Source organism: Trichogramma pretiosum, unplaced genomic scaffold (assembly GCF_000599845.2).
Source record: "Trichogramma pretiosum strain Unisexual culture from Peru unplaced genomic scaffold, Tpre_2.0 scaffold19, whole genome shotgun sequence".
NCBI classification, from domain to species: Eukaryota; Metazoa; Arthropoda; class Insecta; order Hymenoptera; family Trichogrammatidae; genus Trichogramma; species Trichogramma pretiosum.
The window spans coordinates 2,045,199-2,064,007 of record NW_019641707.1 but is presented as its reverse complement, the minus strand read 5'-3'; the positions used below and the strand labels follow the sequence as shown (position 1 = coordinate 2,064,007).

Sequence of the window (18,809 nt, the reverse complement as noted above, 5' to 3'; positions counted from 1 at the left end):
TCGTTCGATAGCGAATTGCGACGGGAAGTCACTGATGCACTGCGCCGCTGCCGCTATCTGGAAACTGGTGGGTCCCCCCGTCATCGATCGTTATATTTATCGTACGCCCCCTAGGCGCGCGCGCTCGTTATTTGTCATGCAGTCGTCCAGAAAACTCTTATACGTCGTCGCGTTTGTAGGTCAGCTAGTCGCGACGCGCCTATACGTACACACGCGGTCCCTGAGCTGTAATATTGATTAGTCGGAATTTCGTTTCGATATATTTTTTTTATTTTTCGTTCGATCGTTGATTACCTCGACTTTCGGATAATCGAGTACACACTCGGTTGGCTAATTTTCTCATTTGCCCGAAACCCATCCTACATACGTGTATCTGTAAAGTTGCAATAGCATACGAGGAAATGATGTAAATGTTGATGCGTCGATGCTTGGCGTCCCTTGGGCGAAGAGATAGAGACGCGCCGAATTGACGTAGTAATTACACGCGTCTATTGGCCCATGTGCTGTTTCGCAATCTAATGGTCGTCGTGCAGGCTATGCACTTATGAACGAGTGGTTGGATTCCGAAAAAATATAAAAATTTTATCATCGACGCGTGAGATATTGCAAAATACGCATGAAAATATTCCGTAGGACCCGGTCCGAAACTGGCCATTCAAGTTGAAGCTCGCAAGCTCCGTTACGAAATCGCGCGCCACGGCTAAAAGCACTAGCAGAAAGCCGAAAGCTCCTCGTCATGCGCATGAGTCGTGCAGTCTCGACACTCGCATACGAGTATAGACAGTAACGCATACACACACATAATCATAACAACTCGCAGAAATGCACTACAATAAGCTCGATCGATGCCAGAAATAGCACGTAGTAGTGCGGCCATGTCGCGGCGTCAGCTGTATCCGTCTAACCTACGGGTCGTCGTCGTCGTCGTCGTCGTCGTCGATGCAGGCAGAAGAAATATTGAATCGCACTCGCTATTTCGCTGACATTCTCGAATTGCTCCAAGCTCGCGCGCGCGTCTTTGGCAGTTAATTATAAAATTATTATGAGCGCATAATTTGAAACGACATTGCCAACAGGAGGAGGAGGACCACGGAGTGCACTAATGCAGTTGGACGAGCGGCGCACGAGCAAACGAACGCATACACGTGAGTGGAAAATTTTTCCTGCGATTCATCACATCATTGCTTCGGTTTTTATTTCGTTTTCGTACAATATACACGCAGAAAATTGCCGAGTCGCTGGCCTTGAATCGGGTCGAGCGAGCAGAGTTGTAGAGCCGTGGATGCATGCCTATAGATATGTAAAGTGTGTAGGATGTTATGATCACCCGCGCTCGCGTGCCGCCGCATTATAAAATCACAGCGTTTAAAAATTAAATGAAAATCAAAGACTTTTCAGGCTCGACTTTTCTTTTGCACAAAAAAAAAGCTTTCATCGAAACTTTTTGTCGCACTTGTTTTGGAATCGAGTTAACGTGTACTCTCTTTGATCAGTTTTTTCTTCTCAACTAACGTGATTAAGTTTCGTTGATGAATTGAATCGATCTTGTTTAAATAGTCTGCAATGTACGTAATAGCGAGGTGTTTTTGGTTAGGTACTGTACGTTGTGAATTTAGCCTCGCAGTTGCAACATCGATTGCAAACATTTTCGAAATGCATTCGATTTCAATTAATATTACTGTATTTTAATTTAATTGAGTAATAATACGTATTGTTTTCAATTAATATTACCGTATCGATCCTTGGCAAGTAATATTTAACTTTATTGTGTAATAGTATTGACCGCGACAAACAAAAACAACAATTACTTCACTGACAAAAAATTGACAAATTGTATTTCGATGCTTTCACGTGATATATCGGTTAAAATTTTTTGCAAACGTGTCTATGACACAGGAAAGAGCCTTTTATTTTAGTCTTTTTTTCTTTGCCGCGGCTGCCCTGTTAGTTTCTCATCGGGTTTGCCGACCGGAGAAAAAAGTCACAGAGGCAAATAAAATTCATGCAAAAACCACATTTCCTCCCGAAGGTCACCCCTGACGTCTATATGCAAACCTGTATAATATCCGCGTGCGGGAAGCAACATTTTTTCCTTTTTCTATAATAATAATCTTTCCGTAGAAACTCGACTGTAAATGCAGCTTTTGCATCTGTATGCCCTGACGTGTATTGTTTTCATTAGCCTAGACACAAGGTATGAAGTTTTATATCTTCACGACCCGATTGCATACATAATTTTTATCGTTTATTCTGCCTCTCGCTGCTGAATTATGTCTTTCCAAGTAAGGCATTATAAAGAGGAGAGAAAAAAGAGTAGCTAAAGCAACTGCTGTATAAATGCAATTGTAAAGACGTTCCCTTTGGGAAGTCACCGTGAGGATTCGTTCAAAAAGCCATAACCGGAATGACATGCATTGATTCTTCTTCTGGACCGAACGTACAGCACTCGCGCATATACACCAGATAGCGCAGTGAATAATGGGATCCGAGAATGACCTCATAAATAACTCATACGTTATAGAGAGACAATCTCGAAAAGACAATGAGTTATATCGCGCGGAGCGAGTCATTTCATCAAACGCTTTATTTGTAATTTTGCTAAACTTCGATGTTTATTTTCTCATTTTTTAGTACTGTTCGCGTGCGAGCAGCGACGCGATGTCACGCGCGTTCAAGGAATGCATTATATACGTTTAATTCTGTAATTTCAATCAAGATACCGATAAAATAGATCTTAAGCCTTGATTGTTGTCGGTTTCACTATATATCCTCGGGACAAGCCAAGGCAAGTAGCATATGGCGATTGATATTTTTAGCCACGCGCGAGAGATGCAATTGATAAAAAAACTATACCCAACGTATTCATGATCGTCCGGCGCAACAAAAAATATTTAACGACACAATTAACCAAGTACACATCCAAAGGCATTTTCCTCGTATATCAGCCGCACACGACAGTAAAATTTCGTCGGTGAAAATCAAAATACACAACAATATTCAGTCCGAGTGAAATTCTCTGACGTATATTAGTGCAGTACAGAGGAAATTTCGCAGATGACAATTTGTCAAATAACAGTCATAATAAACACGGATAGCAAGCGGCATCAGCGGTGGCATACGTCGCGTGCTTCGCGTTGCTGCTGCAGCAATATGTAATACAAGCCGCATTTATCTGCATGCGATTACATAGATATATAACTGAATTATCTAATCTCGCCGCGAGTTGCCCTGCAATGTTTATTATAAGCGCAATAATAAAGGCACGCACATATTTCCACGTAATACATTTCGGAAGCGAAATAGCTAATTGAAACTCGACGAAATGGCGGGAATCGCATATACATCATACATGCAAAACCGATGGTATTATACGCGAACGATTATTCGCGGAGGCAGAAGCTCGCTCGGGCGCTCTCGAGATAATTGACACCGAGAGATAAAAATCGCGAGGCGCGCAATGGTACTCTCGACGCGTTTAGCGAGTTTTCAACGCGCGCGGAATATAGGAGGAAAGAGGAATCGAGCGCGGGGAAGGGATCGCGAACAGAGCCGATCGCGCCAAGTTTTATCGATCCACGCGGCTTTGTTGCAAATGTATGCCGGTTTTACTCTTTAAACGCTCTGCAACTGCACCGTCGACAGCATCGGCAGCTCGCGTACGCGCATAATACATAGAGCCAGCTATATATAAGCGCGGAGAGCACCCGAGAGAGCCGCAGCGGCTCGTGCATGTGCAATCCTACTCTGTATCAACACGTGTGCGCTGCTGTTGGCTCGCGTGCGGGTGTCTCGCTATTCCGCATTGGAAAATAGGAGCCTATATATACATAATACAAGCTGCGCGACGATATATAAGCGGCAGCGGCGAGTTGCACAAAGTGCTAAAAGAGAATATACGCGTATTATGCGCTCGCGCGAGTCAGTGTGGGTACGGAGAGGTTCGATATATATATATAGTGGTTTTGCTATATTGTGTGTATATGATAGTAGTAGTGGTGCTGCAGCTCCTTTATATATGACCGCGTGTGTACATAAGTGCGCGACAAATTGAAGTAGTTATTTGCGTTCCGCGTTGCTGGACAGACGAGAGCGTAGCACGGCATATACATATTATAAATCGGCTGAAGAGACTGCTTGCTGCTGCTCCTGAAGGAGCCAATCGAAGCAATAATTTACTCTTCGATCATTGGTTAGTCCTCGTCATTTTTATTTTTTGCGGTTATTATGTAGTGGGTATAGGAGTTTTGTTCAAGCTCGAAAGCTACTGTGATTCACGCGCGCTGAGCCGAGCCGCGCACGCAGCACAAAAATTACTTCAGTTGTTTGCAAGACCAAGAGTTGATCGGTTCTTGAATTTCGATTCAAAATTGTGAACAAAGTGTGCGTATGATCTCATTCGAACGAGTGGATGGTCTGACGTTTTTCTAATTGTGTTGCATCGAAGACTCTTGAAAATATTGCATAATAATCTATTCCTCATTCTGATCGATTCAAATAATTATTTTCACAAAATAGTTTCAACGACGAAACGAAAAACATTGCCGCTATCGATTACCACGCATATAAGAATCACGGCTTTATATGCATCATCACGATTTATGTAAGAACGTGAAACTATTTTTCCTCCTTTTTTTTCCAGAAATTCAACGTGAAAAATAAAGCCATCGGCAGCAGGCAGCGAGAATGAAGGATCAAACGAGTCCCCTGACCACAGAGGCAATAAACGAGGCGGCTGCGACGACGATCGAGGACGTGACTACGACTCCGAGCGCGGCACCTACCAAATTATTATCCGAAGACGCGACGAGCGCAAACATCGAGAGCGACGAAGACAGCGGCTACCTGAACGCCTCGGATAATTCGCTCAGCGCCGACGACGTTGCTACGTGCGAAACTTCCATCAAGAGTCGTAGTAGCGAGGAGGAAACGAAGCAGCAGCAGCAGCACAATGACAAGCAGCCAAGCGACGACAGCAGTGGAAGCAATAGCAATGATGAAGAAAATTCCGCCGTCTCGTCATCGTCGTGGCGTCTGGATGTGCCGAGCAAAGTGGAAACTATGTCGGACGACAAGCTCGTCGAGATGCTTAAGTCGCTGGGAGAGGAATTCGAGAAACTACCCGAGCAAGTAGACAGGCGCAAATGGGCCAAGTCGAGGGTGGCCGAGCTCTTCGGCGAAACGCTGACGCAGCCGCTGCTCGACGTCGCGGCGGGCCATCTCATTGACGGCGACAGCGGAATAAGCATGGACCAGAGGCCCGACTGGCTCGATCCCGACAAGTTTCGCCGCGGCCAGATTTTCGCGCGCGACTTCCAGTTCGGCATCTCCTACGCCGAGCTCATCTCCCTCTTCATGGTGTTCTCGTTCGAGGAGGGCCTGAAGCCCCTCATCATGACGTCGCAGTCCGGCACGCCGTTCACCGCCTTCAAGAGGTAATAAGCGGCGCACGGACGTCGTCGCGTGCCAAGGATAATACACGCGGCAAGTTTCGTAATTGTGCCGCGCGTAATAATTCCGCATTTTATCGTGCGTATAGTTGAAAATTTTCGCGAAATAAGTAGGTCGATTTGCAAGGATCACTCGCACACGTCTATGAATAATTTGACCGAGTTACGCAAAATTTCGATCCGCTTCAAAGGACAAAAAGATACAAAGCCGATTGGAGAAAAATAACTTTTCATCTCATCGCGAGCATTATACATTTCACGGATGACAAAGCGAAGCGCATTAATTAAAACGTCCTCTCAAACGAACTATTATACGCGATTAAACGGTCCGATGATTAATATTTTTTGCTCCTCTCTTTTGTTTATTCAATACGTTCCTTTTGCCTGACGAATCAATCAATCGTGCTTACAAATACTCAGATACCTGTCGACCGGCTGTCGAGTTCAGAGCTGGTACACGTCCGACCCTTGGACCAAGGGCACCCAAGCCTACAGGGACATGAAAGCCGTGCGCATGATGCACGCGGCGGTGAGGAAGCGCATCGAAGCGACGACGATCCCCGAGTACGAGGCCAAGACGAGGATCGACGACGCCTGGTGCCCGACGCTCAACGTCATCCGGCGCGACTTCCAGTCCACCTGTCCGGCCCCTGCGCCCGGCCAATGTCCGTACATGATCGTCAGTAAATATCCCGAGCTGAGGGGCAAAAAATTGAGCCAAGGCGAGATGGCCTCGACGCAGTTCGCGTTCGTCGGTCTGGTCGTGCTGAATCCGAAATTTTTCGGCATTCACGCCAGCGACGAGGATCTGGAGGCTTTTTGCCACACTTGGAGAGGGATCGGATATTTGCTAGGCATCGAAGACGAGTGAGTAATCGATTAATATACAAAGTTACGACCGGTATAAGAGACTATAAAATATCATTCGAATATTTGCGTTTAGGTTCAATTATTGCCGAGGAACTTTGGCGGACGTCAAACAAAGAACCATGGACTTCATCGAGTACTGGGTTAAACCGAATTTCCGACAAATCACTCCGGAATGCGAACACATGATGAGATGCGTCGTCGAGGGTCTTCAATACTATTTTCCCGGCTCCACCTACGAGACGTGCATTCTAGATTTGGCCTCGGTATTGAATCTTCACATGCCGCGTTTGTACAATTCGTTGTCCTATCAAGCTTGGATCAGGCACAATGTCATAAGGTATACACTAATTGAATGGCAATCCCGTCAATTATCAAATAAATTTTCTATGAATTCCATGTTTTTGCTTGCAGAATGTACTTCAATTTCTGGAGTCGATTTTCTGGAATGCGGACTATGATGAACAATCAACTGAATCGATCGATAGAAAAGGCACGTAAATTCGACGACGAGAAACTCAACAGCTTAAAAATTAAATCCGACAAATTACTCGAGAGCTACAGAAACAAATTGCAACAAAATCGCGAGGCGAACGATATCGATCAGATACAAGTGGAATAATACGACGAGCTGAGAACGAGCAACAAAAAAATAGACTGTGATATATTACTTTATGTTATTTACACCTTTTTCACTTTTTTTTCTCTCCTTCGCCTCTGCAAGAAGGTTACTTTTTTTCGTTAAAAGATGTTGTCAGCAACAACAACCATACATTGTATATTACACGCTTCGCGATGGATCAAAACTTGCAAAAGATTTGACATGCGGTAATAAAACAGCGAACTTTACGATCCCTATTATGGAAAGTAGGCAACAATGATTTTGATGTGCGCGCTTAATGTATGCGTAATTTTTTTCTCCCTCCTCGACACACGGTCATATAAATCTTATGATATAGGATAAGCATAATTCATGGAACTCGCAACAACAAATCGAGCTCGAGAATCGTGAGTTTCGTTTTCCGAGATCATATTTCTCGCATAATTGAGCACCGCCAAGTTATCTTTATTGTTAGAGCAGAATCTTGCCAGGTACATACACGTGTACGAAGAACTGAAGCAATAACTGTGTGAGCAGTGGGTCGTTGGAAAATTCGACGCATTGCGCGTATTTCGTCCGAGAGAGCAGTACACAGCTTGTATGGTCGCAAGAACTCAAAAATAAGCGGGTTAACTGCGTTTGTGATTGATGCAGCTGCTGTCGTAAACACTATGTATAAAGTCGGCTGTATGAAAAGTAATACTTGCTGAAGCAATAATGTCATTGATTCGTTGGAGCACGTATTATTCATAAGATTGTAAAATATTCAATGAATTATATCGTAATATTTTTGATAACAAGCTTAATTTTTAAAGGATTGGGTGGATATTTTATTTTTACGATGAATATTAAATAAAACGATATGCAAAGAATAACATTCTTAATATATTACTTCCTATCTATTTTCCAATATTAATCAAGACCATTCAAAAATATTGACAATTATTAACACGTTTATTTGAATTGCATACCCGGGAAGCCCTTGCATTATTTAGAATGAAAATTAAGCAGATCAAATTTGAAGGATAAAGATATCAATTTTGCATTGTTTAATTGAAGTCATTGTAAATTATTTAAAAAGCTATTAGTAATTGATAATTATCTGAAGTATAATTATGCAATCTTTTATATCATTTAAATACAAATTTTCTCAACGCGACCGATGATCCATTTTATTAAAGTTAAATTGAACTTGAATTAAGCTTTTAAGGAAGTTCTTATCTACAACTTCCTTTAGCATCATAAAAACAAGTGTTACGTAATGCAGACAAACGTATGCATCTTTGCTTCAATTATTTAAAGATTCAAATCGCATTTTTCTGAAACGTGATTTCATATACGAGTTTGTCATAGACAATACTTCCAGAACAAAATCGTATTTAGCGCGACTTTAGAGTTAAAAAACATAGATGGCAACTTCGTCCAGTTACACCAACAGCTACTGAGATGACAGTCATTTGATTGTTTCCTAGTATACTGCGCCTGTATAATTGAAACAGCTGATCATAGTACAAATCGTAGGTGTAAAGTGATTTAAATTGTAAGTTAATTTTTGAATATTTTTTGTTTTCAAATTTCAATCAGTTTTTTGTTAATAAAGACTTGATTTAATTGTAATGTGTTTTACAATTATTTGAGGTTAGAGTAAATCATAAATTTTTACACCTTTTTTATTTGAACTGAAAATGAAACCTTTGGTAATGAAAGAAAATGAAAGTTTTTCTGAACTCGAATCAATATTATTAAAACAAAATTATTCCTTAATTATTTACATTAATGTTTTACACCGTTAAAAAAGTATAATCTACGTTAAATTATCACAGTAGATTGACGATGATAACAAGTACAACGTTGATATTACTTAAATTTACGTAATGTGAATTTTTAGCAATATTAAAAATTTGATTCAGAGATTTATTTAATTTGTTTCAAATGTTTGATACTCAAAATAAATTAGATGAGTAAATAATGAAATTTTAATGTTATTAACAATTACTTCGGTGATTATTTTTTGTAATAAAATAATCGTAGGCGAATATTTTGAGCTATTAATCAAAGCTTTGTACAGAACTATTGTTTGAAGTTAATTGAATTATTCTCTTTCGAAAGAATTCTCTCAAAAGATCATAAATAACCATGGATTCGAAGGAGACGAAAACAGAAGTTGAGAAAAGTCTAAATAAAATATTGGACGATTTGGAGACAATACCAAAAGATAAGCAACACGATTGGGCGTACGAGCAAATAAACAAAACTTTTGGTAAAAAATTAACGGAACCCTTGGTAGAAGTTCTGACAGCTCATCTGTTCGACGGTGAATACGAAGCAAACGAAAAGAAACCCTCATGGTTCGATCAGGAGAAATTCGACAGAGGGCAAAAATTCGCCCAAGATCACATATTTTCGGTACTTTTTGTCAACGTACACGCGCTTTTCATGGCTTTCTCTTTCTACGACAGCTTAAAGCCCATAATCGCCACTGGTAAATCCAGCACACCCTTTACATCATTTAAAAGGTACGCAGCGCACAATTGACTGCTTCGCTTGAAAAATCACGAATGAATATTTACTCATATTCAACCCGAGCAGATACAACTCTACGGGCGCCAAATTCTACAGCTGGTACACGTCCGATCCCTGGACCAAAGGGACAGATGCCTACAATAGCGTCAGACACGTGCGCCGCATACACCAGTACATACGCGAAAAGATGTCGGCCATGTCGACCGATGAATGGACAAACAGAACGACGATCGATCCCGTCTGGTGTCCGGCTTTGAAAGCGACCCGCGCCGACTTTGACTCGGCTTGTCCGGCCGCGAGCGCCGAGCAGTGCCCCTACTGGGTATTTGAAAATCTGCCGAAACTCAAGAACAAAAAGCTCAGCCAGGGCGAGATGGCGATCACTCAGATCTCTTTCGTGTGTTTCGTCATTCTGAGGCCCGAGGAGCTCGGAATTCACGGGGCTACGGACGACGAGCTCGAGGCCTTCTGTCACGTCTGGAGGACAATAGGATATCTTTTGGGTATCGACGATCGGTACATTCAACATTTTAACGATATCGCGCAATGAGCAATTTTCAAAATTGTCATACAAATCGAAATTTAATAGGTACAATTATTGTCGAGGAACGTTGGAAGAGATAAAGTCTCGCACGAGAGACGTTCTGGAATTTTGGGTAAAACCGAATTTGCGCATAGTCGAGCCTGGGTGGGAACACATGATGAGATGCTTAGTGGAGGGTCTGAACTATAAAAGGAACGGAAAAGGTCTTGGATACGAGGCTATGCTCGTCAATACCATGGAGTGCATGGATTTAGAAATGCCTAAAATTTACAACTCCATGTCATTCAGCGATTGGATAGCTTATAAAATTTTTAAGTACGAGTATAGTCAAAATCGCATTGTTCGAGGAGTTTGAGAAATAATTTTAATGGTTAATTATTATTTTACAGATTCGTTTTGGGTTTTGGCTCAAAATACCTGGGGCTACGTCACGTACTGAATAGAATGGTGATGCAAAGTATTCATGCTGTCCAATCTTTCACCGACGACAAGTTCGAAGAATTGGAAAAAAGATCGCGAGAGACCCTTGAATCGGGCGCCACGAAGCTCGAAACAGTGATGAATTCAATCGATTGATTTTCACAAACATTCGTCTATGTAGATGATATTTTTTACGAGAAAAAGTTTTATATATGATTATATTTTTGTAGTAACCCGATGATACTGTAAACAAAGTTGAAAAAAGGACAATAACTTTATTAAACACGCAGTAGTTGCGATTCAATTTTCGTAAACAACAATCCTCGTGCGCTTGTTTTTGTTTTTCCGAGCACAACGACCTATTGCGCCGCGCTTATTAGGTGTTTTAAACTGCGCAGCAAATTGACTTCCCCCTCGCGCGCGCGAGCAAATAATTCTATGAATTCCAATTGAAACGATAAACATCGTGACGTCGTTCGGTTGAGATACACACCCACTTACTTACCGTACACTTTTCGATTCAACCGGCGGCGGCTACGTCGTCGGCTCAGATACTCAGCAGCAGCAGCAGCAACATATCTCGCGTGGCCGTTATGCGATAGTTTATGTTGTGTCTGAAGGCGCGTGTCGCGCCCGTACAACGGCATTACGCACGTAGTATGTACAAAAGCCAGCCAGCCACCCAACCAACGTCACGAGGCTCGTATCGTTCGATCAAGCTCCGCGATATCTCATTGGATGCGAGCTGGTCTGACGAGACGCACCAAATTTCAAATAACAAATGAATGGCCCCCACCTCGAGAGCCAGAGCTGGCGAATGTCAAAATCAAAACTACTACTACTATTACTACTGGCACTATATGCATAACGCGATTAGCGCAGTTTGAATGTACCTGCCCTCGTCGTGAGTCAACAAACACCTCTATAAACGATTGCTCTCGCGTGATCCCGAGCTTATTCACTCGAGCGATAAACAAGCTCGTTTTCTGCGATCGCGTGCGCGCTTGGTAACTCGAAAATAATCAACAACGACCGGGGGTTCATGCCAGAGTTCCTAGGTTATAAAATCAGCGAGCGCGAAAGGTGCCGAGCCAGTACAACACACACAGCAGAATAGCGAACGAGGCATATCGCATCGAATACTTACACATAGTTAATACAGTGCGCGCGACATAAGAGTCGGCTGCTTTTTGTTGTGGTCGGGCGCGGTGCTCTACAATACGCGACAAGTCAACCTCGGCCAAATATAGCTAGATAATAGTCGAATCGCGACGTCTCGTCGAGACCATCGACGACAAGAGCACATATTTCGTCGTTGTCGTCGTTCGGCTGCAAACTCCGTTTTCTGCAGCTGCTTGCCTATCGCTGAATAATCGCGCCATCGAGCTCAGACTCTCAGTGCATCGAGTGCCTTTTTATCAGTTCAGCGCGCAGACTCTGTCTGCAGACTGCACCTTTTATATATAATCTGTACTGTATTATACCTCCAGTTTGTGATAGAGGCGTAGTAAACGTTACAGAGTCCAACAACCCTTTGAAATTACCGACAACGAGCTAAAAACATTCAAAGTTAATCAGATTATCGTAGCGTCGTAGCTGTTTTAATTGTGCCAAAGTTACTATAAGAAAACTAAACTAGACTCGACCTATAAAGATACTCGACTAATATGCCACCAAGCAGATTGGATGCTGTTTATCGGAGCATACTGCTCACTAAGTTTTTCACCAAAGGATGGGGAGAACCAGAAAATTTGAGGAGGTAAGCCAACTCACTCCGACCTCAGCTTTGTTATTGACAAAAGCTTTTATACAGTGGTTTCGTCGCTAGCGACGAACTTGACGCGCTTAGGTTCTAGATAAAGCTCATCAGGTGACAAGGTAAAAATTGAGTCATCCTGATTTTTGCTTTTGCAGTAAGCATGAAAATGCTTTTTTATAATCTTCAAGTGTATTTTTTAAATTTCTCATTGGTTCAAATAATTCTGATTGGTTCAAACTCTTACTGGTTTAAATTGAATGCTATTGTAAAAATACATGTTACACTTGACATATATGTCTGCTGGCATATATTTACTTGTTGCTTTAGTTAGCCCATACAAAGATGCTTATTTTGATTTCTACTGATTCAGTTATTTTTTTTATCTAGAATATTCCAGTTCCGGAAGGTAGTAGCAAATCGCGAAGCATGCTACAGTCTTATACCAAAAAATTATCCTGTTAATATAACCAAAGTAAGTTGTCAAAACTTTTAATTTTCTGATTTACAGATTCATATTCAGATTGTAATATACATGACCCATTTCAGGATGAAGAATGGTCAGATTGTCATATTGTAGAAGGGCAATTTGAATCTCCTTTTGAAAAAAATCTACCTGGTATTATGCCTGAAGAAACCAAAACTGCTTACTTTCAAATGGTACTACCTAAACGTTGGGAGTCACAAAAAATCAAACCTATCTGCTTGCATCTAGCTGGTACAGGTGACCATGTAAGTTAATCTATAATGATTTTAATATAAAATGATATTAGTACAAATTCTATGCAATAATTGTGAATTTACTATACTTGATTGCAGTACTTTTGGCGGAGAAGAACTTTGGTTGCCAAACCATTGCTTAAAGAAACAGGAATTGCATCTATTTTACTTGAAAATCCATTTTATGGTCTCCGAAAGCCAAAAGACCAAGTGTAAATATAGTCTGCATTTTTATAAAATAGAATATTTTGAATATTGAAATTAAAAATTATAATTTTTGCAGGCGGTCTAGTTTACACAATGTATCAGATATTTTTATCATGGGAGGATGTCTTATTATGGAGTCAATAGTCATATTGAATTGGCTTGAGCAGCATGGATATGGTCCTCTAGGTCTAACAGGACTTTCAATGGGAGGACATGTAAGGATATATTTTTAAAATTTAATACAGATATTTTGTAAAGAAATGATGCATTTAAAAACTCATATTTAATTTTAGATGGCATCACTGGCAGCCACTAATTGGCCAAAACCAATACCCTTAGTTCCTTGCCTATCATGGTCTACAGCTTCTCCAGTATTTACTCAAGGTGTCATGAGTGCATCTATAAATTGGGCTTTGCTAGAATCACAGTTTTTTGAAAACGAAGCTTACCAAAATGATTTAGCAAAGATGGTCAAAGTTGTTGACCAAGATGTTAGTATTAAAATACTTCTTAATGTGTCCACTAATCTTTTAAAAATTTTTAACTCAAATTATTGTTTATTCTAGGATGCATTTTTAGCGGGACAGCATTTTGCAAAACATTTTCCTGCAAGTATGAAAAGATTAAATAAAATAAAAACCGAGTCAAATTCAAATGTTAATAATAATAATTCAAACGGGACAGTTGCAATGCCAAACGGAACCTATCTCACAAATGGCAATGGTAATGGAATAGATACCCAGCAATGCTCAGAAGAAAAAGAAGCTGCAAAACTTTTTCCATTGAATCTCATTACGAACAAATTCAAAAGTGCTCAAACTTCAGATATTTTGAAAGGTATAGATGAATATTATTTATTTTTAGTAGTTTATAAAACTATCATTGGGTCAATATATAATAATAGTATATATTATAATATCATATCATCATCAACCTTTCGTTTGGGTACTTATTTATGTCATTTGTTCTGAGGTTTTGAGTACATTTATTTCAGCATCATTTATAAACTAACTTGTTTGATTTTAATCTTGGCATCCATTTTAATATCATACGCATTCTCTGAAAATTTTTTCATTTTTGTGTGAATAGTCATCTTCAGTATGGTTAATTTTAACTTTCATTAGTAGTTTAAGCTAATATCACCTTTTTAACAACCATTCATAGTCGAAGTCCAAGCATGTTGTTAACTAACATTGTAGATGGTTTGATTTTTTAAATTCCTATAATTTGTGACTTGACTTGAATCGTGTGTTTTGGGTGATCTAGGGATTTGTTTACTTCCCGTATCGAAACACCCATTATTCACAGATGAAAAGTGGCGAGAACGAGCAGCTCTGCAATTCATGCGTGGTATCATGGATGAGTGCACCCACTTGCAGAATTTCGAAAAACCTGTTGATACGGAGCTCATAATTGCTGTTTGTGCCCGAGATGACGCATATGTACCTAGAGATGATGTCGTTGGGCTAGAGAAAATTTGGCCTGGTGCGGAAATTCGTTTCCTTGATGCTGGTCACGTCAGTGCTTATCTTCTTTACCAAAAACTATTTAGGTAAGAATATTTTGTGTACATCAACAAACTATAAAATTTAACTTGATCATTAATTTAATAATTTTTGAAAATTCTTTAGATCTACGATTGATGAAGCTTTTCAAAGATATTTGAAAAAGTACCCGATGAATACTAGTTGACACATCAATGAATGTTGAAATTTTTATTGCAGTTTAGTGTACAACTATTAGTAAGATAATACTATTTTTTGATTCACTTGTGATAGTCAATGCTGAATATCTTTGACAATAGTAGACAATATTGATAATTGTTGTTTACACTTTTTGTTGTATTTCTGTACAATACTGTACAAATTTAAAGTTATTTACTCTAATTCGAATGAGCTTTTTATAAATGTGAATATTACTTTAGTGTAAACTTTATATGAAGATTTATATATAGCCATTTACAAAACCTTTCTCAAGTCACTTTTATTGAGATTGAAAAAAACTGTAATTTTTCATTTGAGTACAAATGAATGTGTTCAAAGTATATTACTTATATTTTAGCAATCACTGTAAAGACTATAACTTGATTGTTAAATAAGAAATTGTAAATACTGTATAGCTGTGAAGTTGAATGAATTATTAAATTTTGTTTTTGTAATCATGAATGGGTTTTTAATGCAATCTCTTATACAAAATCATAAAACCTTGAAACCAATTGTGAGGGTAAGTTTTATTAGGGAGTTACATCTTGAACAATAAATCATTGCTTCAAATTTAATCAAGAGGTGCGGTAGCACCTAGCCAGCAAAGTATGAAAAGAAATTATAAAAAATTATTTAAAAAAAATGTTATTAAAAAGAAAAAAATAATTCTTACAATAGGTGTATATGGTAGACATAGTAGTATCCAATCCATATATTCTTACATTTGGAGAGTAAAATTACTTTAATTGTAAGTTCATTGAAATTGAATACGATCTTTTTAAAATATCGGTCAACTTATATTGATTAATTAAGAAAATTTTCAGCCCCTTTTAATGTCATTTCCCCATAAAAGAAGATTAATGGTTTGTCTCAGCTTCGTACCCAACTAGGCTCAAAAAAATATTTTTTATTCCAAGAATTCGTATGATCAGAGTTTAGTGGTCCAGATGTATGAAAACATGCAGGGTCCTCGAAAGTACGCATTACAGAGCTGCGTGGAATCTCTGATGCATATACTTAATTTGTCGCGCGTTCGATTTCGCGCCAAAATTCGAGTCGTGCGCGGGGACACGTCATTGCTCAAGATAAGTAAGTAACCGAGCGATAATAATAATAACAAGAGTATAAAGTACACAAAATCATGCAAATGAAAACGAGAGTCGGGCTAGGCGCGCGCGTGCGGTCTATATTTCGCCTGCGTACGATTGCGAGCGTAGCATCAATTTTTACGTAACACGCGTCGCGTTTATCCCACTTATACAAATGTGTTGTTTACTCACCTACATAGGTGCACGAATGAAGAGAGAGAGAAAGAAGGAGAGACCGAGAGAGAAGAAGCGAGGGACAGAGACAGAATCTTACCCAGCAAAGATGAAGACGATCGAGCATCCGTTTCTCATATAGCTAGACTAGATATTTTACATTTTAACGCTGTATAGGCCAATGCTCATAGTATGAGTGACTACAAAAAGAAATAGGAGCGACCGAGAAAGATGTTGGAGTGCCGGCTGTTCGAGCGATCCAGTCGAGGCTTTCCTACTTTTTTTCGACGCTTCACACTCAATATATTCACACCCAGCGAGGGGGGGGTCTTATATTTTTTTTAAAGATCGCCCGATACACGCTAATTCCAAGAATGGTCGAGAAAAACATAATCGCTTAATGGAATGCATGAAATGCAAATGCAACGGGACTTTCCTGAAATTCGATCGAACATTTTCATGCATTGTAATCCCAATTAGACATTCGACAAGCCCGTATGGTATTCTTCCAAAAAACTGATTATGCCAAGAAGACCGCGTGGCCGTCTAGTAATTGTCACGAGCGGTTCATGCTCTTTTATATCTTAAAGCGCAGTTAGCCGCTGAGCACTGGCCCCGTTTCTGAAATCGTATAAGGGGGTGTGTGACGGATCTCTCTCGCATCATAATAATGATAATAGTAAAACCGACGGCATGTGCACGTAATAATGCTTTGCACTCGGTTCAGTCGTTGTCGTCGTTTTCGTTGGAGACTATATTGTACGAAACGACGGACGACTCGAGTTGGGAGCAGCGCAAGCGCGTTGGTGACCGGCAATTCGCAGTTCGCACAGTCTCGGTCTCGAACTTGTGATTTTTCGTCACTGCCTTCGCGCTTGTAACGCGACTCGTGCTCATACATAGCTATACAACAACACGAACTGTGATTTTTGCGTCGTTTCGTACCTATACCTACACCTACTTGCGCGGTGGCGGTGGCGACGGTGGCTAACGGTAGCTACCGAGGCGCTTCTCGCTCGTTTGTATGCATGAGCAACGTAAACGTGAGCACCCACACAGCAAAGTGTGCGCCTGAAAGCTCGGTAAGCATCGCTCGCATACAATTGCATATCTGCTGCACATGTACACACGGTATACGAGGTAGAGACATGCGCCTCTGAAACAAAATCGCTCGGCGAGAGAGACAGAGAGTAGAGGAGCGAGCGAGAAAGAGAGGAAGAATCCCTCCCTCGTGTGCACACGACTGTGTTCAGACTGTACAATTTGCAATAGTCGTGCGCTGTCGTGCAAGTTGTGGTGGTGCTGCAGGGTTTGATGTGTGCTGCGGCGGGCCGAAGACGACTCGTCATCGTCATCCGCGGCGCAATCGTGCGTGCGAGAGAGAGAGAGAGAGAGACTCGACTCGTCGTTTTGCTGCTGCTGCTGCTGTTGTACGCGTGCACACGAGGCATACTATATAGTAATACACATGCAAGCAGCGTATAAAGAGTCGAGAAAAGCGAGTAGCCGAGCTGTGCCGAGAGCTGCATAGAGGCGACGATCGACGACTCCGTTTCTGCGCCCAATGCAAGCGAGCAAGCAGACAGACAGACACTCTCTCCCCTGCGCGCGGCCGTACTTCAAGCCGTTGGCTTTCGCGGGTGCTGCTGCGACGTTGCTTTAAACATTTTCAAAACACGGGTGTTAAATTTCCAACTGCTACTCTGGGGATTATGTGGTGGTGGTAGTGATCGCTGAAAAACTGTGAGATCTTTATAGACTCCGAGTGGTCATTCGATTCTCTCCAGGTTCTTCGTTGCATCACGTGCCTATCTCGCGATTATCTCTATCCCTGCATGTGTAAAATATAAACACGAGTACTCCGGTATAACTCGACATTCAATGTGCCGTTAATACGATCGATCGTCGACATTTCGTTAATAGACGAACGTTGAATGCGTCGTGTTAATATAGATATCGCACGTACGAAAATGATGCAACACGTCAAGATTTCGGAGCTCGTCGGGCTCTTCGTCGCCAGCATTGGGGCAGCAGCAGCGATACTTGTCGCTGCATGACTTGCGCTGCCATGCGTAGTGTTACAACTACATAGGCTCGCCACCGCGAAGTGCAAAATCGTCCAATGTTGTTATTGTAGCGCGCTTATCGAGGGAGACAGTCTCGGCTGGCGTGGATTTTAAAGAGAAAGAGAGAGGAAAGAAGAGCAAAAAGTGACGACACCGACGACACGACTCTCCGGATTGTGTGCCTTCTTTTAACGCGAAGACTTTAATAGAGATCGAATTCGGCTCTCACATTTGAGCGTCTCATTTATATATAAGTATAGCTAATATATAAAAATTATAAGCCAGCACACGCGTGTGAGCCGCGGGGTAAAGAGAGAGAGAGAAAGAGAAACGGTCAAACGGATTACAGCCGAAGTACTGGTACGTTTTTCTGTATATTTCTCCCCCGCGTATGCACCAATACACACGTGTGCACTGGGCATATATACGTGTAACATCGTAGTGCTCTATATAGCTGCAACGTATACGGTATTTGTAGCAGAAACATACACCAACATATTATCGAGACTACTACATGCTGTACGGCGCAGTGTGGCGAAGTGAAAGAAAGCATTGGCGTGGTGAGAGCGTGTAATATACAGCGCGAGCATAGTGAAGAATACTTACTTGGAGCAGAGAACGCTTATGCGGACAGTAGTCAAGAGAACCTCGAGAAGAAGAGAGTAAGAGAGAAAGAGAAGGAACGAGAGAGCA

The 18,809-nt window shown here is 41.0% G+C and overlaps 4 protein-coding genes across 10 annotated transcripts in view; 3 read left to right on the top strand and 1 right to left on the bottom strand.

Annotated features, from left to right (window-relative positions):
- LOC106650942 overlaps window positions 1-18,757 on the bottom strand; it is a 49,580-nt gene extending 30,823 nt beyond the window's left edge. Inside the window, exon 1 of one of the 2 annotated variants that reach the window (XM_023463099.1) lies at window positions 18,723-18,757. The gene's annotated coding sequence lies outside the window, so the exon portion shown is untranslated. Of the gene's footprint in view, window positions 1-10,907; window positions 11,376-18,722 lie in introns of those variants that run through there. The other variant, XM_023463098.1, reaches the window with a different exon arrangement.
- On the top strand, window positions 858-7,732 carry LOC106650904. Of its 4 annotated transcripts, none has more exons than XM_014369162.2 (5): window positions 858-1,145; window positions 4,640-5,432; window positions 5,868-6,314; window positions 6,391-6,654; window positions 6,729-7,732. In XM_014369162.2, exons 2-5 carry the CDS (start codon window positions 4,684-4,686, stop codon window positions 6,934-6,936), a joined length of 1,668 nt encoding a protein of 555 aa, XP_014224648.1. In that variant the 5' UTR covers window positions 858-1,145; window positions 4,640-4,683; the 3' UTR covers window positions 6,937-7,732. The 4 variants fall into 4 exon arrangements, with proteins under 4 accessions (XP_014224648.1, XP_014224647.1, XP_014224650.1 ...); XM_014369161.2 differs by lacking the exon at window positions 858-1,145 and adding an exon at window positions 3,644-4,189; XM_014369164.2 differs by lacking the exon at window positions 858-1,145 and adding an exon at window positions 4,330-4,380.
- LOC106650907 lies at window positions 7,817-10,722 on the top strand. The gene is made up of 5 exons (XM_014369168.1): window positions 7,817-8,455; window positions 9,025-9,431; window positions 9,505-9,954; window positions 10,028-10,297; window positions 10,372-10,722. The coding sequence occupies exons 2-5, from the start codon at window positions 9,052-9,054 to the stop codon at window positions 10,556-10,558; spliced, it is 1,287 nt and encodes a 428-aa protein (XP_014224654.1). The 5' UTR covers window positions 7,817-8,455; window positions 9,025-9,051; the 3' UTR covers window positions 10,559-10,722.
- LOC106650906 (protein ABHD18) lies at window positions 11,516-15,250 on the top strand. 3 transcript variants are annotated; one of them, XM_014369167.2, is made up of 10 exons: window positions 11,516-12,161; window positions 12,549-12,633; window positions 12,708-12,890; window positions 12,978-13,090; window positions 13,162-13,300; window positions 13,379-13,576; window positions 13,652-13,697; window positions 13,770-13,922; window positions 14,352-14,637; window positions 14,717-15,250. In XM_014369167.2, exons 1-10 carry the CDS (start codon window positions 12,070-12,072, stop codon window positions 14,775-14,777), a joined length of 1,356 nt encoding a protein of 451 aa, XP_014224653.1. In that variant the 5' UTR covers window positions 11,516-12,069; the 3' UTR covers window positions 14,778-15,250. The 3 variants fall into 3 exon arrangements, with proteins under 3 accessions (XP_014224653.1, XP_014224651.1, XP_023318865.1); XM_014369165.2 differs by having other exon boundaries at window positions 13,652-13,922; XM_023463097.1 differs by lacking the exon at window positions 12,549-12,633 and having other exon boundaries at window positions 12,073-12,161; window positions 12,670-12,890; window positions 13,652-13,922.
- Window positions 18,758-18,809: the final 52 nt, after the last annotated feature.

Coding starts and splice junctions, on each gene's coding strand:
- LOC106650904 (XM_014369162.2), top strand. CDS start 4,684: ATGAAGGATCAAACGAGTCCCCTGACCACAGAGGCAATAAACGAGGCG. Junction 5,433..5,867: donor CCGTTCACCGCCTTCAAGAG/GTAATAAGCGGC, acceptor ACAAATACTCAG/ATACCTGTCGACCGGCTGTC. Junction 6,315..6,390: donor TTGCTAGGCATCGAAGACGA/GTGAGTAATCGA, acceptor ATTTGCGTTTAG/GTTCAATTATTGCCGAGGAA.
- LOC106650906 (XM_014369165.2), top strand. CDS start 12,070: ATGCCACCAAGCAGATTGGATGCTGTTTATCGGAGCATACTGCTCACT. Junction 12,162..12,548: donor GAACCAGAAAATTTGAGGAG/GTAAGCCAACTC, acceptor TTTTTTATCTAG/AATATTCCAGTTCCGGAAGG. Junction 13,091..13,161: donor CGAAAGCCAAAAGACCAAGT/GTAAATATAGTC, acceptor TAATTTTTGCAG/GCGGTCTAGTTTACACAATG.
- LOC106650907 (XM_014369168.1), top strand. CDS start 9,052: ATGGATTCGAAGGAGACGAAAACAGAAGTTGAGAAAAGTCTAAATAAA. Junction 9,955..10,027: donor CTTTTGGGTATCGACGATCG/GTACATTCAACA, acceptor GAAATTTAATAG/GTACAATTATTGTCGAGGAA. Junction 10,298..10,371: donor ATAGCTTATAAAATTTTTAA/GTACGAGTATAG, acceptor ATTATTTTACAG/ATTCGTTTTGGGTTTTGGCT.